Raw genomic sequence first — 16,618 nt, 5'->3', positions numbered from 1 at the left:
GGTCGCCCGGACATTTGACAACATGACAGAGAGTCTACTGTTGAAATCAGCTCTCAAGATTATATTTGGTGGATGATCATACCTTGGTAGTGATGTTGGCGCCACATGAAAATGCTACTCCAGTGGGACAGGTCATCAGACACAATGGGAAGTCTGTTCCTCCACGTTTTGACCACCGTTTTCATGTCGTGCAGGCTGGTGTTGCGTCCGAGATTGGCCGGCTGCAATCCCGCGTTAATTTGAGCGGCTTCTTGCAACTCGATGATCTGCTGTGCAGCCTAGGGAGAGAATTCCAGAGAGAATATATTGTCTCTTCTCCATGTCTCCATCTAACATGAATAGTGAACAAAACTGAAAAATGGCAAAAAAGGCCATATTTATCCTCATCAAAATTTAAATGACAAAATTTTTGTCAAGATGAGTAATAGAAATATATAAGTAATTTCTATAAGAAATATCTAAGAACTGTTTAATAACCAAGTACTGTTTAATATCTAAGTACTGTTTAATATCTAAGTACTGTTTAATATCCAAGTACTGTTTAATATCCAAGTACTGTTTAATATCCAAGTACGGTTTAATATCCAAGTACTGTCTAATATCCAAGTACTGTCTCATATCCAAGTACTGTCTAATATCCAAGTACTGTCTAATATCCAAGTACTGTCTAATATCCAAGTACTGTCTAATATCCAAGTACTGTTTCATATCCAAGTACTGTTTCATATCCAAGTACTGTTTAATATCCAAGTACTGTCTAATACCCAAGTACTGTCTAATATCCAAGTGAGTTGTGATCTAGAATGCTTGAAAACCCAAAAATACATTTTGATTTGCACTATTGATATTTCACCTGAAACACGTTTACCATTAGGACAAAAAAAGAAGGATAGCCGGAAGCTAAAGTAAAATTAATAAGCAAGCTATTCCAACACATTTTGTGGAAATACGCCGCATTGATTGGCCTAAAGCCGCTTCGTGAACATATAATCAATCATCCCATTATAGTAACTCCTCAATCAATATTAACGCCGGCTCTCCCAGGCGATGGACTCGGTGATCATCCATTGATTGTCAGACGCCGCGGGGGAAACTGAATTTGATATTTGGAGTTTTCTCTTCCGATGTCTCACCGAGGTTTGAAATTTCCATCTGGCCGTTAAAACCTCTACCAGGAATACTAAACGCGTTGTTTTCCTTTCCCCCGGATAATAAATAGACCTCCCATATGCCAGAACACCCACATTTTTGCACCCACCTCGACAAAGAACAAAGAAAGCAATCATCTAATTTACATTCCAATTCTGTAAACGTCAATTTTCAAGCAAATGACAACGATTCCTACAATATTTATTCCCAATTATCAATTCATATCAGTCCATGTCCCGTTGGTGACCTCCCATTCATCACGTAAATGTAATTCAGCCGCAGGTATTTAATCAAACACTATCTTACGGCAGGCAAAGTAATTACTGCTAAGCTAACTCTTCTCCTCTCAGTTGTTTCGTCCTTAAACTCCATCACCCACCCTTTTTTGTCTTTTGTCCTGTCTATTTTAAAGCTCTGGTGGAGAAACTAAAGAGGCTTTAAAAAAGAACTGATTCTCACTGGCTTCTAAAACACATTTACACCTGCGTCATAACCAATGTTCCCTCTAATTTTTCATTTTTCTGGGCAGAAAAACAACCTCTCTGAGTACACTGAAAACCAGTATGAGTAACATCATTGCTCACCATGGGTATACCCCAGTATCACACTTGCCATAAGCAGGTACATGTCAATGTACCCTCTAATTTTTCATGTAAAACATGCTGTAAAACACCAAAAACATAAGAGTGGACAGAGATACTGCCACTGGCTGTTGTGTAAATGGCGCTGTTGGGTTTATTCTGTAATACTATTATATATATGTATGTATTTAATCATTTCTTGGTTAAAACATTCTTCCAATTGTTCGGAGAGTACTCGGGGTCGTAACCAGTCACCAAGTTCTCTCAAAAATGACTGTTTATGATCTGGGTTTGCAGCAAAAAGTTGTCAAGGACTCTTGCTACCAACAGATGGATATCAATCACTTCCAGGAACAGTTGCATAGTGTACCTATATCGTGACGCACATTGTGCTTCTTCTATGTAATGGTTATGTCAAATGAAGGCTTGTTTGTTTTAATTCCAAGTCGAGTTTGTTTTTAGTTTCCTCTGTTTAGTATTGTTAAATACCTTAATTGTTCTTTGAGTTACAGATGTTGCTTTTGCTTACACATGTTAGATCAATCAATAACCTTATAATTGTTTTGATTTATGGCTTTAAAGCTGTACGACAAATGACTATTTGAGGAGATACTTTGGAGATCGGAAGGAAGTCTTGATGTATCTACGCTTATATAGGATTCTTGACCAAATTATTTAATTAAAAGACAATAATTGAATAAGATTTCTGCCTGTAGTGATTGATAATTATAGAGAAAGGTAATAATTATTGAACTTATCAGGCGCCATCATGGCTTAAAATATGTTAAGCCAAACCCAAAAACATGGCGGTTTATACGTTTCATACCTGCAAGAGTGGAGTGTGTACGTGAGAAACGATGTGAGGCAATCTTCGCCACTCTCGAATGGCCAGACTGGACGCCATTTCTACCAGTCTCTCGATATAGTTGACATGCTGTTCCTCCGGGTGGCAAATGGCCAAGTAACCACGGTGCAGGTTGACCTTTGAGGCCATCTCCTTGGGACAACTCATCTCCACCTGTTCGGGAATATGGAAAGAGAATTTTAATGAGCTGGTGGTTGAATATCATTAGCGGCAGACGGTTAGATACAATACATTATTTTTCTTAGTTTCTTTTAGGTGAGCCTGTGAATTTCAATTTGAAAATGTTCAAGTACTTTTTTGAGAGGAGTATATACTATAGTACCCTAGTACCCCTTGTTGGCAAGTGGTTGTGCTATTGTGTGGACATTTGTGTGCATCATTTTGGGAATATTTTGAAGGGAAGACAAAAGCAAACAACCCTCGATAAGTTGCATCTGAAAGTCAGGGTGGAGGCGGGGCCAATAGAGCCAAGAAATGTATCAAAATGTCAAACAAAATTAGGAGTTTAGGGTCAAGTTAGATTAAATTTATTTTTGAGTGTCTGCATTGTAATCCAAGTTAATTTAAATGTATTTATGTTATGTTACTAGCGCGTTGCCGTGCAGAAAAACATGCCAGCTGTTCTCCATTATATTATTATTACTTTAATGTACATTTCTTTTTGGCTTCTGTTTCAAAAATGATTATATTTTCTTCCTCATCATGTACACTTTGGCTAATGTCCGAAAAACGTATTGTAGTTAAATTCTAATAGCTAGTGTGCGAATATAACTATTATGAAAAGTATTTTAATATTGGTTATTTGCCATTTCCATTAAAATACCACAAACAACTTTAAAAGTACAAATGTCTGAAAATATCAGTTTGTTCCGAAACTTCTAATAAATTTTGTCTGATTTTACCTTGGGTACATTTTCAACTTAAAACAATGTCTATGAAAAGAACCGCGTACAAAAGGGGGCGCTATGGAGCACCTTTACATGGTCTCCTAAGACAATTACAGCGATTGGTCAGAGCGTAGTTATCAGCAAGGCTTGATGAATGTCCCGGAGACGAGTATGGCCTTATCGAAAGCCGGTTTTAATTGAAAGCCGGGGCGTATTTTTATTTTTTTCGTATTCTCCGTCTCGAGCTAGCAAAGGGGAAAAACCCGACTCTCTTCTCTCTGTCTCTCGCCTGCCGCCATTAAGCAAATCAGCCGGCGGCAGATGCCAGGGTAATTATTCACGCGTCTAGAAGTCGTAAATATTAGTGGCCGAGAAGAGCAAGACGAGGCCAAAAAAGAGGAAGGAGACGGACGAGTAAAGATGAAAAGTCAACGTTAAAATTGGGTGACGGAGGAAAGGGAGGAGGTGATGGAGTGCATTGGCTGTTGCCGTCCAGACAATTTAATTAGGTGTCACCTTAGGACACATCAGCTCAATGGATTGGTTCCAAGTCTCCTTGAAAGAGCAAAGCGGGATTATTTGTTAAGTGTCAGCGACTATCGCATACTTTCAATCCGTTGACGCTTCTTCCTCTTAGCAGACACCCGCACGACGAATGGGAGAGCCGACGACGACGTTTCTTTATGACTGATTCGCAGATTTGGTCGTTGAGCGACGGGATGGGCTAATAGCGAGTGGTTGGTTGAGATTTTAGGGGGGATAGAAAATGTGGACTATTTTTATGTGGGTTGGAGATTTTTAGGTATAATATTTAGATTTTTTGTTTTTGAAATGGATTAAAAGACCTGAATATTTAAATTTTTTATAGAGCTAAAATAATGTTTATTTTAGCTTTTTTTATATATATTTTTAGATTTTACAAAATGATTTTTGAACTAAAAAGACAGAAAAAAATGATTAAAAAATTGACAATGATTGATTTAAAAAGGAGGAAAATGAGAAAATTATCAATAAAATCTTAAAGTATTTTTTCCGTAATATTAGGAGATTGAAATACAATTTGGAGAAGAGTCACTAATTTTTAAAAAAATTCAGGGTCCACAGACTTCAAGTTTTGGTGGAAAAATTCAATTTTTGAATCATTTTGATGGTTTATGCGATTCCTGCTCCTAAAACATTTAGAAGAATGACTATAGTCAATATAGGTGACATAATTTGAAATTAAAAGAACTTCCCTTGAGATTTTTCAATGCAAAAAGTGTGGCAAATCTCCCAAAAAAATTGAATGAAACACAGCTTTAGATTGTGCTTAAATGCTCTGCTTTTATGAGGGTGTGCAGACTAAAGTGTGTGCTATTCCTCACCTGCACTAGAGCTTCTTTCATGGCAGCCCAATTGGAAACCCTCCAAGCGCATTCCAACACTAAATACGGGTTAGAATGGTTTTTAGATTGGCCATATTCCGTCAAAGGTTCCCACTGGTTCAATTCCTTGGAACATCTGGACACAACAACAAAGAACATGTTGACTTTAAACAGTTTGTGCCTCGCAATGCAAATAAAATGTTAATTACTATAAAAAGAAGGGAAAAAAATCCTTCGGTTGAATGGGAAGAAATAGACTGTGTCAAACTAATTGAGGATTTAAGTGAAGATGGATCGTAAAATCTGACATTTCGCTGCCATTAAAATCTACAAACATTCTATGCTGGATGAAAAAATACCAAATTAAAAGCTTGGTTATAACTGGAATACAAACTTTTATTATTTAGAGTGATCAGATTTAGTTTATTTTGGTGATTTGGACTCAAAAACATGTGAAAATACCCCAAAAAAACGCATTTGATTTGGACAAATTCCTACCGTATCCAGTGGTCTTCCCATAGTTGGTACTCTGGGAATACAGCAGGTGAAACAGTACTCCTCTCGTGCTCTTTTCGAGCCTTCTCCATTGCCTTCTCGTAGCTTTCCTGAGCCTGAAGAAGCAGATATTTCAGCAGAGCTTCAAAAATAAAAAGACCTTGACATACTGTATTTTCTCGCATATAAGCCGCATCCGTATATAAGTCGCACCCTTAAAATAGCCTTAAAATGGTTGAATTTAACAATTTCTCTCATATAAGCCCACTGTGTTTTTTCACGTTGTTTTTTGGTGTTTTTTCACATTGATTTTCATTGTGTTTTCACGTTGTTTTTTTTCAGGTTGTTTTTTCACGTTGATTTTTCACGAATTTCATTCATAGACCTCAAAATTAATTTAGTTTAACGTTTTACCCGTTTATCTATTTTCTATTTTGAAATAAATGACCAACATTGTGGCATTTTGTCCATGTCAAGTCTAATTTATCCGCATATAAGCCGTACCCTCAATTAATTTGTCAATATGTGCGAGAAAATACAGTCATAGAAGTAAATAAAGTTCCAAAACTTCACCTGTTCAAAGAAGCCATGTTGCTCATAAGCAATGGCAGTAGCAGTTTCAGGGAACTTGCATCTTTTCTGCCACAGACCTGCCCACATATCCTCTTCTTGTAGCAGTGAGTAAAGCTCAGCTAGAGAATCCAAAATCTCCTTTAAAAAAATAAAATACAACAAAATACTTGAGTACACAGTATGGAAATATCCTGAAAATAAAACCAAGACAGAACCTGTTGTGGTGGTGTGATGCTCTCCTGCTCGTAGACTTCCGTACTCTGCCTGGGTTTGCTGTGAAGGCTCAGGCCCTTCTCGAAGGCCTGCTGCTCCAACATGAGCGTGGATCTTAACCACAAGTTGTGGGTTTTACCCAAGTACTTGAGTACGCAGGGTCGGATGGGAATGGGCGGTACGCATTGGGACATGGCTTCCACGAAGCAATTTAGGGCGCTGGGTTGACAATCTCTCTGAGCTTGATGGCTACCGCTACACAGGAAAGGACTCATTTCGCCTGATAACGCCTGTGGTGGTAAGCAGATTTCACTTCAGGGTGCCGTAATACAGCATACAGAGTAAAATGAAGACTTGTCTGATATACTAAAGAGCTCAATCACTTAAAATCAGTCCTTGCAATCCCACTCAAATCCTCCATATTCATTTGCTTATTAGTTCAGCTCATTAAAGCTTTCTTCCTCTGCTTCTCATTTCCATTTTTAGCATAAATGCAGCTCATTAAGTACAATCGCGTGCGATGAGACGGCAAAGACGAAGGTCGCACGCGTGTGACCGTTTCGGGGTTTTGCGCGACGTGCCGCTCGAGCGTTTTGCTACTCGTAGACAATTTAGCTTTGGGTAATTAAGACGCCTCCCGAGTCCCCCGAGGAGACGTTCACGCTAATGTACTCACATGCTGCTGCCTGTCGGAAAGAATCTTCCACAGCCGAGGGAAGAGTTGCACCCAAGATCTCTCGGCCAGAGGAGTGGAGATGTGACACAGCTGGACCAGTGCATTCAGCAGGGCCCCGGTCTAAGGAAGGATGGCATTTCAAAAGGTATTTCGGAGTCTACCGTTTGGTGGCCGGTCTTTTGGTCGCCGGTCAAATGGTGACAGAGAGTTTACTGTTGAAACCGGCTCTCAAAATTATACTCATGAGAGAGAGTTTAATATCTAAGTATTGTATCTAAGTACTGTTTAATATCTAAACACTGTTTAATATCCAAGCACTGTTTAATATCCAAGTAATGTTTAAAATCCAAGTGCAATTTAATATCCAAGTGCTGTTTGAAATCCAAGTATTGTTTAATACCTAAGTACTGTTACATATCTAAGTACTGTTACATATCTAAGTACTGTTACATATCTAAGTACTGTTACATATCTAAGTACTGTTACATATCTAAGTACTGTTACATATCTAAGTACTGTTACATATCTAAGTACTGTTACATATCTAAGTACTGTTGCATATCCAAGTACTGTTTGATATCTAAGTACTGTTGAAACCAGCTCTCAAAATTATATTCATGAGTGTAATATCTAAATATCTACTGTATATATTAAACAGTACTTAGATATTTAACTATCTCGCTTAGATATTAAACCCTCTCACTAGATATTAAACTTAAAACTCTCATGAATATAATTTTGAGAGCTGGTTTTAACAGTAAACTCTTTGACCAAAAGACCGGCGACCAAATGTCCGATCACGATTCGGGGCCTTACCTTGACCTCCCGTAGAGAATCCAGGAACTTATCATGGCGGTTGGTAAGCATATGCAACTGGTTCCCGGCGTCCCTTTCCGACTGATCTTTGGTCTTGGGAATGGCGCTTTGGTCACCTGGTGCTAATTCAATGTCGATCTCCACGTCCTGCCAAGGAAAGAATTGGAAATGACTTTGGGATTAAAAGGGAACGTGTGAAGGAAAGTAACAATTTCCTTAAGGGATTGTGCAAATTGGCACTTGACACGATATGATGGGACGCTACCTCCTCCTTGGTCTCACTGGTCTCCCTCTCACGGGGTTCCTGCTTAATGTGGGTCGCCATGGCGAAAGCGGCCCGGTCGTGGCTGTCGGCGAGGTTGATGACGTTGGTGATGGACGGCAACATAGATCCCTGGCAACTGGTGCCGATGATGGTGTTGCGCTCGCACACTGCCAGCAGCAGCTAATGAGAAGGTGGGTTTCAAGTGTATCAAAAAGGGAGCTGAGATTGGAGTGGGCGACGCCACGTCTAATTGGCTTACCTCGATGCACTGCTTGATCCAGAAATGACTACCTTTGGCCTCCCAGTTCTGGGAACAGCAGATGTAGAGGAGCCTTTCGTAGACGCGCCGTTTCATGGAGCCGTCAAAGACCTCAAAGAACTTGGCCCGGATCAGCGGTTGAGTGCAACGGAGTCCAGAGAGAAACGCCGGTTCGAGCTTTGACGTGATGTCACTTCCGGACAGACTTTCGTCCCTAGACAAGCACATGGGGGGAAAAAATGAAAAATATTCAAGCTGTTTTGATCTCCAAAATGACAAATGAGTTACTGGTTTAGTTGACAGATTGCCATCTTTTACGAATATGGCAAATTCCATGTTTTCTCGCATATAAGTCGCACTCGGGTATAAGCCATACCCTTAAAACTTGCCTTACAAATGTTTTTTTTTTAACATTTTAGGCAAGATAATTTTTTTCTTCAATTTCATAAACATCAAAATCATTTTTAAGGTTTTATCTGTCTACATTTTCTCTATTTTGCAAAAAAAATCGAATTTTCCCAAAAAATCTTTGTCCTCTTGGAGTTTCGTGGATGTCAAGTCTAATTTATGCGCATATAAGCCGTACCCTCGATTCAGTCATCATTTTTTAGCAACAAATACAGCATACATACGCAAAAAGTACAGTACTAATTGAAGTCAATACATTCTCTACTCAGTAATTCAATCACCTTATAAAAATGGCAACAAGTTTGTACATAAGTCTGCCATACTTGAAAATATTTTCCACCAATGACAAAACGCAAGCAAGATAAGCCTAGATTGAAATTCCATGCCCACAAAAAAGTGCTTAGTACGTATGGTTGCTGAATCAAAACCCAGAAAGAAACCACTGCAAAGGAATCTTCATAAAAACTGGACATTCATAAAAGAACTCTAGAGATTGTCCGATGACTATAACGACTGTATTCATCTCTGAATATAAAACCTGTGATATTATGCTGAATTGACGGTCTCTCAAGGGTACGATTCACCCAACCGAGACAAAAAAAGACAAGGCCACAACAGCTGGACATGACTTCTATTGGCAGCACTCTCCTGATCATACATTGTTTGAGCACAGCTGCTTTATTATTCCAATATCATTACTCGCTGTCCATCACGGCTTAACTACTGCTTTTAAAACTCCTGACAGGAAGAGCAGATGGGTGGAGAGAAAGAGGATACATTTGCCTGATTAAAAGTATAATGTGAGGAAGTCACGGCCAAAAAGAGAACCGCAAGTTTGACGAATTGCAGTCAAACGGCGAACTACGAGACGTCCGGTTGGGAGATGGCGAGCTCTGACATCCAAGAGGGACGGTATAAGACAAATGGTATTGTATTTTAAAGCCATTAAAATTGGCTTCTCCGTGATTCCAACTTTAATTACCGTATTTTCTCGCATATAAGCCGTATTTGTATCTAAAACTAATGAGTGAATCGAGGGTAAGGCTTATATGCGGATAAATTAGACTTGTGTCTATGTGCAATCAATAAGAATGTGAATACTAGCAATCGATTGGTATAATATCTCAAAAAGTGTGATGATTTTTCTTAAGAATTTCCCTCCAAAGTAAAACATTTGTACACCCCATTAAAACCATGAATATGGAGGTGAAAATTTTCAATCAGGGGGCGGCCTATACGAGAGAAATGGTAAAATACTGTGACTTTAAGGGTACAGTTTAATAACAAAATAAGAAAATAACATTTGTACTCCCTAATATGAACATGGAAGTAAAAATTGTCAATCAGGGGGCGTCTTATATAAGACAAATTGTCAAATTCAACGATTTTAAGGGTACGGCTTATATGCGAGAAATTACGAAAGGTGGAAAATTGTGTTTAAACTATTTATCCATCCATCATTTATGAATTTAAGGTCCTTTATTATGAATATGGAGGTAAAAATTGTGAATCAGGGGGCATCTTGAGACAAATTGTCAAATTCAACGATTTTAAGGGTACAGCTTATATGCGAGAAATTACCAAAAGTGGAAAATTGTGCTTTAAGCTATTCCTTCCATCCATGGTGTATTTATTTAAGGGTCTGCTAGCTTCTATGATCATTCTCAATTTTTTAGTTTTGACCTTCATAACATATATTGAGACGGATGCAAGGGTAGCTAGCCGGGAGTCGATGACACGGCCACTTTACTATATGATGAATCGACGTAATTACCTGTAGACGTAATTAACGAGGTCCAAGAACTGGGCGTTTAACTCAAGTTCATCGGGGAATCGTTTCTCAATGTAGGTCATCATCTTGACCAATAAGATGGATTTCTCACGGATATTTGGCATCTAGAAAAAAAATAGGAAAGAAATACACAATGCTTTTTATTTCTTCTTTGAGAGGACGGACTGAACTCCCCAAAAAATGTCAAACTCACTTGATTGGCAGCCATAGAATTAGTCTTCACCCACTCTTCTACAATTTTGACCACGGCACGGAGAATTTTCGGGTCGGGCGATTTGTCGATGAGTGACGTGAGAATGACTTGGATGAAGTTTTTTCTCATTTCTAAACTCATGACGGAGAGGCGTGTCTTCACCAAGTCCAGGCTCAACATGACCAGTTCGCTCGTGACTAGAGGGGGAGGGATCAAGGATAGGTGTTCAAGTGGCGGTCCAGGGGCCAAATCTGGCCCGGCGTATTACTTTTCGCGGTCCGAGGAAGTAAATCATGTATGCTGACTTTGTGTTTTAGGATTAAAATTTAAATGAATATTATAGATGTATATTATATTTCCTCATTTTAAATCTATAATTGTAATTTTCTTAATCCGATGTTTTTTTTTGTGTTTTTAGTTCAAAAAGCACTTTTTAAAATTAAAAAAATTAAGTATTTTCTGTTTTCTACTTTATTATTGAACATAAAATTCAAATTAATTTCCCTTTAAAAGGAAAAACTAATTATTAAAAGACGTCAAATTAACATTGTTTTAGATCTATAAAAAACTGAATATTTAGTGATTTTGAGCCATTTCTTTTAATCCAATTAAAAAAAACTATTGTATTTATTAGTATATTTATTTATTTGATACCTTATTTAATACCTTTTCATTTATGTCTAAAATGTATTTTTCTGTGTCTAGATACGACCCAGTTTGTTCAAATTAAAGTCAAAAAGTGACAAATTAAAAGCATTCTGGATTCTTTTTTAAGTGGACATTGGCAGACATGAGCATAAGTTTGAGAAAGTAAACACTCTGACACTTTAGTTACTAACTGAACTCCCTAATGAATTATTTCTTCACATTTAGTTAAAGTCTTCACATTTAGACTTCAAAAAATGTGCACTGAAATTGTTAAAGTTATGCATTTAATTACCTGTATTTGTTTCAGTGACCGTCGGATTGGTTTGGGGAGGGTTCAGGTGTTCTCGCACCATCTTTTGCAGAGATCGCATAAACACCGAGATGAGGCGATCAATGTAACTGGCGTTGTAACTGCAGGCGGACTTGAGAATCATCAACGTTCCTGGGGAGGAAAAACAAAATCCCATCAATAGCATCCCAGCCAAAGACAGAAAAGAATCTTTTTTATGGCGAGTGGGTATATAACAACAGTTCTATGGTGGCATTGAGTAAGGATGGAGACTACATGAGGAAGGATACTAACTCTCGCTTTGTTGCTATGGGTCCCTTGAGCTAGTGTTCCAATGTCAGCCTCCCCGGCCAAACAGATGCATTACTACACAAGCTCCTCACATAAAAAAAGACTAAAGGCTTTTTATTGACCCCAGAAAAAAATGGTAGTGCCACAGAGCTCACAGATTTTTGGCATTGGTATATGTACTTGGAAAACTTGGCAAAAACAATGTGTAGAAATATGCTAATATTGAAAAGGGAATTGATTAAAATGTGAACATAGATTTGAAGAAAAAAATGGTATGTTGGGTGACAAGTTTTGAAATTGGCAATATGGATGTTTATATAAACGTTTTTTATTGATATAGTTTTAAACAAAACGAAAAAATCACTAAGTGTCTGAAAAGTCATTTTGGAACTATGGTAGAAATCTATGAGGAGTTTGAGTTTGATTTATTTAATAAGGGACAGCACATATTAATGAATATATATATGTAAATATATAAGTTTGTAGCCAAGGAATAATTTCCATCTTAAGTCAAATTGAAAGTAAAAAATGACAAGTACTCGAAACACACAAACGTAGTACAGTTTTAGTCGGCATTGTGATGTCAATTTTGTTCGTTTAACAGCCAGGCTTTAAGATGATTGGCCAAGAGGTTCAAAAACAGGAGTTTACATATTTTAATTGGTCTTGAGTTCGAGGTATGAAGGTACTTTGGCAAATTTAGCACTGTTTTTTAAGGGAACTACACAGTCACCTCTAGAGCCAGCCCTTGTTGATATGTTGGAATTAGACGCAAGGAATACTCAAGTTTAACATGTGACAAGTCATACTAAAATGGTTGACGTAGGATTTAAGAGATTATACTGTTTTGTGGCAGAGAAATACATAAATAAAAAAATAATCACAGAGTCATTTTGCTGTACTGAAAGCCACAAATAACGTTTCCCAAACGAGTGTAATCTTGGCTGTCTTTATAATTATGCATTTTTACGACTACCAACTGGGAAGTTGTTTTATTTCGCAGGAGAGAAAATAGTGAAAAATTAATGTGACTATCACATAGAATCAGTTTAACTTACCAAAGAGTTGTGTAGGGTTGGTGTTGCTTGTGGCTTTTTCATAGTTGGTCAATCCCTCGTAGATGACCTTGCCCACGGCTGCGTACAAACATTCCAGCTCCTCGTACTTGGATGCCACGTTGGATGTGCCTGGAGTGAAAGATAAGACAGAATTTTCCACATTTTGGCCGTGTTTTGGCTTAGTTTCAATCCAAAATGTAAAATGGTGGTGACTTACTAGGCTCGGTGGGGAAAATGCTCATCAGGCGAGAGAGGAGAGAGTGAACGGCGCGTAGGACTTTGGTGTTTCCGCAAGTCATGCAGGCGGCGATGCCCCTCTGGAGGGGCTTGAAGTGGGCCAGAATAGCCGGTGACTGGAGGACCGTTAATAGGAAGCAGAGGATCTCCAATCCGGTGCAGATGTTGGAGATGTTCGCTTGGGCTGGCTGCTCCTGAAAATGAAAAGACAAGAACGAATAGTTAGAAATACTGGGAAAGGCTTCAACGTTTTTGAAATTTTTCGTTGTTTTAAAAAGAAGATTCGGGGTTAACGGATTAGAAGTTTCCAAATGGTGGGGTCATTCATAATTAATGATCTTTGAAAGAATGGGTGTTCTTAAGATGAGTATAAAATGGAACATTTTGCATAGTATAATGAAGAATATTTCCAGAATTGGATGACAGACGAGCAAAGAAATGGATTAACAAGTACTTCAGTACAATGTTCCTTTTAATTTTTCGTTGGTCTGGGCAGAAAGACAACCTTCCTGAGTGTATTGAGTACCAGTATGAGTGACATCATTGGTCGCTATGGACATACCAGTATCACACTTGCCATAAGTAGGTACATGTCAATGTTCCCTCTAATTTTTTATGTAAAACATGCTGTAAAACACGAAAAAACATAAGAGTGGACAGAGCTACTGCCACTGGCTGTCGTATAAACGGCGCCATCATGGGGAAAGGGTTGTTTTAGTATCTGTAATTATCCTCTTAAACACCAGGAAAAGTCTAATCAATACTGTGACATCTGGGTGTCAATTTCCAATATAAACAAGCCATGTTGATTTGCACAAAACCAATTTTCTCAAAATAATAATGAAAGTGCACAAAGATGACTTAAAAAAATCATCTGAATTGAGTCTATAGCCCTAATCTTGACTTCTTATTGGCTCTTTAGGCAGTATCGATTCTGGACACGACATGACAGAATAAAACACAAATATTTCTAGAGATACGCATTTGTAATTGCATATTTGGCTCTTCCCTCAGGGGCTTTCATATTAGCCAATTTCTGTCCTATAATGAGAGATAGTAAAAGCTAATCTGATGGAGGGCATTGCTCATTAACCTGTCGGACACACTACCCGGAGAAACAAAATGGTATGTCGTCTAAAAGGAAGACCTACACGGACCTTTGCTTGTCAGAGACATCTGCATAAAAATTGGAGGATGTTCTTGACATGTATAGATTGTCAGAAGCCAGACCCCCGAAGGAGTACAAAGAAAATACGGGTTGATAACCTTGTCTCGTCTCTGGCTGAGAAGTTACAGATAGGGTAGACAAAGTGAAAACTCGAGCCCAGATGACCGTGGAGTGACCAGAGGGAAAGCAAGGACATGGTTGGAGACAAAGAGGTAAGATGGTGGAAAACAAGTCCCAGCTAGACTTGACTTATCTTGCCACGGTCATTATTTTGTCATTAAGGCGCTTGTCGCTTGTTGCCATGATAAGAAAGCATTGAGGAATTAGCATACCAATGAAGAAGACCTATGCTTTCGACTGGGAAACTTTGTTGGGGACTTGATTGGAAGAAGTTATTGATAAGAGTGTTTATTTTGAGTTGTTTTTGTAAGGGACCTTCAAAGTTCCTTGGTTGGATTAATAAAGTATTTTTGGGGGGATGAAGCTCATAGGCATAATAGATGCAAGTATATTATGAAGTAATTAGGCTGATAGTTTATACTTCAACTCTATTTATATGAGAAATCAGGTATTTAGCCTTATTCCAATAACAAGGTAGTACTCATACTAGTCAAGTTATGTTTTTCTCCTGTCTTTTGATCATTTTAACTGGAAGCACATTATGAAGTGAATACTTTATACTTCCACTCTATTTATAAGAGAAATCAAGTATTTAGCCTTGTGGACTTTCTGTATGTGGCTCCAGTTTTTTAGCTAGGTCTACAATGTCTTCTGTGTCTGTTTTGCTACTGCAACCAAGGGAATTTAACGAATACGGGTTGAAATAAAGTTATAACCGAACCTAGTATAACAAGAAAATATGTACAACATATGATCATACTAATGGAAACAACACAGTACCCCAAAACTTTGCAACATTTAGGTTAATAGTTGCACATGGAGGAAACAGATAATTGGGGGTGACTAATTATTGACAAAATACAGAATCTGTCTTCTTACCACAGTCATGAGCAGCCTGTCAAACCACTGTAGCTTGAGTTCGGCACGAGGCCACATATCGGGCCTGAGGACGGTCTTCATCAGGCTAACACAGCGCCGGGAAAGTAGCTCCCCCGGAGACCCGGCGACATTGGTGCTGTCGTTCACCTGGAAATGGGGAAGAGAAGGGTTAGGTTTGCGAAGGTCTCGGACACGTTTCATCCCCGTTGACAGAGTCTTCATTTCCCGATATCGCGGGGGACGGCAAACGGGTCAAGGACATTCGAGAGGGAAGAATGTCGGGATTGGGAGTCTTTCATTTATGTGACAAGGAATGTCATTGCGGTTAATTATGGTCAACAATTTACTATGGGGTTCAATTTAATAACACAATCCTCTGTTGTTAAGGGACAAAAAAAATGGACAGACTTTATTAGCAGAACGTGGAGGCGGTGTTACCTGGCATGCAATCCGGATGAGGAAATTGACCACAGTGTCCGTATGTTGCTTGTCGACGGGTTTGGTGAGCATTGTTTCCGTGCCTGGCATGGACGGAGTACGACCAAACACCTAGAAAAATAAATAAAAACAATAGAAGTCTTTTCACACTAGAGGACTGGACTAAATATCCCAAAAAAATAAAATTAAATTGTTATAAGTATCAATTTCAAGGCGGCTCATGTCCATTGGCACACGTAAAAAATTGTACCAAATGGAAAATATCTTTACATTACTATAGGACAGCTTTTTCTTCTGAGATGCTCAAATTTATATGGCAGAAATAATAAGTGGAATAACGTGAAATAAGCTTACAGTAGAGGCTGTTCCAGCTGCTGTACGAAATCTTTTCGCATCTGGCCCGGGTGTAGCGCCATCTGCGGAAAGTCCTACTTTAACGGCGCCACTCGTTCCCTCGCCACCGGAACCTCCTTCTGTCTCGGACTCGGGCTGGAAGAGGACATGGGTATGGATTATGGTTCATGGAACAAGAAGAGTTTTTACTGTAGAAACCAGACTCAAAATTATATTCATGAGAGAAAGTTTAATTTCTAAGAGAGAGTTTAATATCTAAGGACTGTTGAAAACAGTAGATATCTAGATAATAAACTCTCATGAATATAATTTTGAGAGCTGATTTCAACAGTACTTAGATATTAAACAGTACTTATATATTAAACTACTTGCATATTAAACAGTACTTAGATATTAAACAGTACTGTGAACGCACCAATTGGTCTTTGATTCTTTGCAGCTCCCATTTGATGACCACCTCGGCCAAGTCCACGGCCAGTTTCCGATGCTCGATGGTCACGGTGGGGGTGAAACCAAGACGTTGCATTGCGCTGATCATATGCTGCACCAAATGATGGCGCACTGGATAGTATACCTGAATCGGCCAAAAGAATAATAAAG

The 16,618-nt window shown here is 38.6% G+C and overlaps 1 protein-coding gene across 2 annotated transcripts in view; it reads right to left on the bottom strand.

Annotated features, from left to right (window-relative positions):
- The window catches only part of trrap (transformation/transcription domain-associated protein), a 57,161-nt gene that overhangs the window by 16,125 nt on the left and 24,418 nt on the right, over positions 1-16,618 (bottom strand). For both annotated transcript variants that reach the window (XM_077738792.1, XM_077738793.1), the window contains 19 exons: positions 16,434-16,592; positions 16,019-16,153; positions 15,665-15,775; positions 15,227-15,373; positions 13,040-13,253; positions 12,823-12,951; positions 11,477-11,626; positions 10,537-10,733; positions 10,326-10,447; positions 8,144-8,357; positions 7,885-8,064; positions 7,620-7,766; positions 6,804-6,923; positions 6,130-6,417; positions 5,915-6,052; positions 5,345-5,457; positions 4,847-4,982; positions 2,557-2,748; positions 83-278 (listed from right to left, as the gene is read on the bottom strand). In XM_077738792.1, coding sequence (XP_077594918.1) covers positions 83-278; positions 2,557-2,748; positions 4,847-4,982; positions 5,345-5,457; positions 5,915-6,052; positions 6,130-6,417; positions 6,804-6,923; positions 7,620-7,766; positions 7,885-8,064; positions 8,144-8,357; positions 10,326-10,447; positions 10,537-10,733; positions 11,477-11,626; positions 12,823-12,951; positions 13,040-13,253; positions 15,227-15,373; positions 15,665-15,775; positions 16,019-16,153; positions 16,434-16,592 — 3,088 coding nt within the window. The remainder of the gene's footprint in view (positions 1-82; positions 279-2,556; positions 2,749-4,846; positions 4,983-5,344; positions 5,458-5,914; positions 6,053-6,129; positions 6,418-6,803; positions 6,924-7,619; positions 7,767-7,884; positions 8,065-8,143; positions 8,358-10,325; positions 10,448-10,536; positions 10,734-11,476; positions 11,627-12,822; positions 12,952-13,039; positions 13,254-15,226; positions 15,374-15,664; positions 15,776-16,018; positions 16,154-16,433; positions 16,593-16,618) is intronic.

This window comes from Stigmatopora nigra, chromosome 18 (assembly GCF_051989575.1).
Source record: "Stigmatopora nigra isolate UIUO_SnigA chromosome 18, RoL_Snig_1.1, whole genome shotgun sequence".
Lineage (NCBI taxonomy): Eukaryota > Metazoa > Chordata > Actinopteri > Syngnathiformes > Syngnathidae > Stigmatopora > Stigmatopora nigra.
Note: the sequence above shows the minus strand (reverse complement) of the source record. Positions and strands in the feature narration are given on the sequence as shown.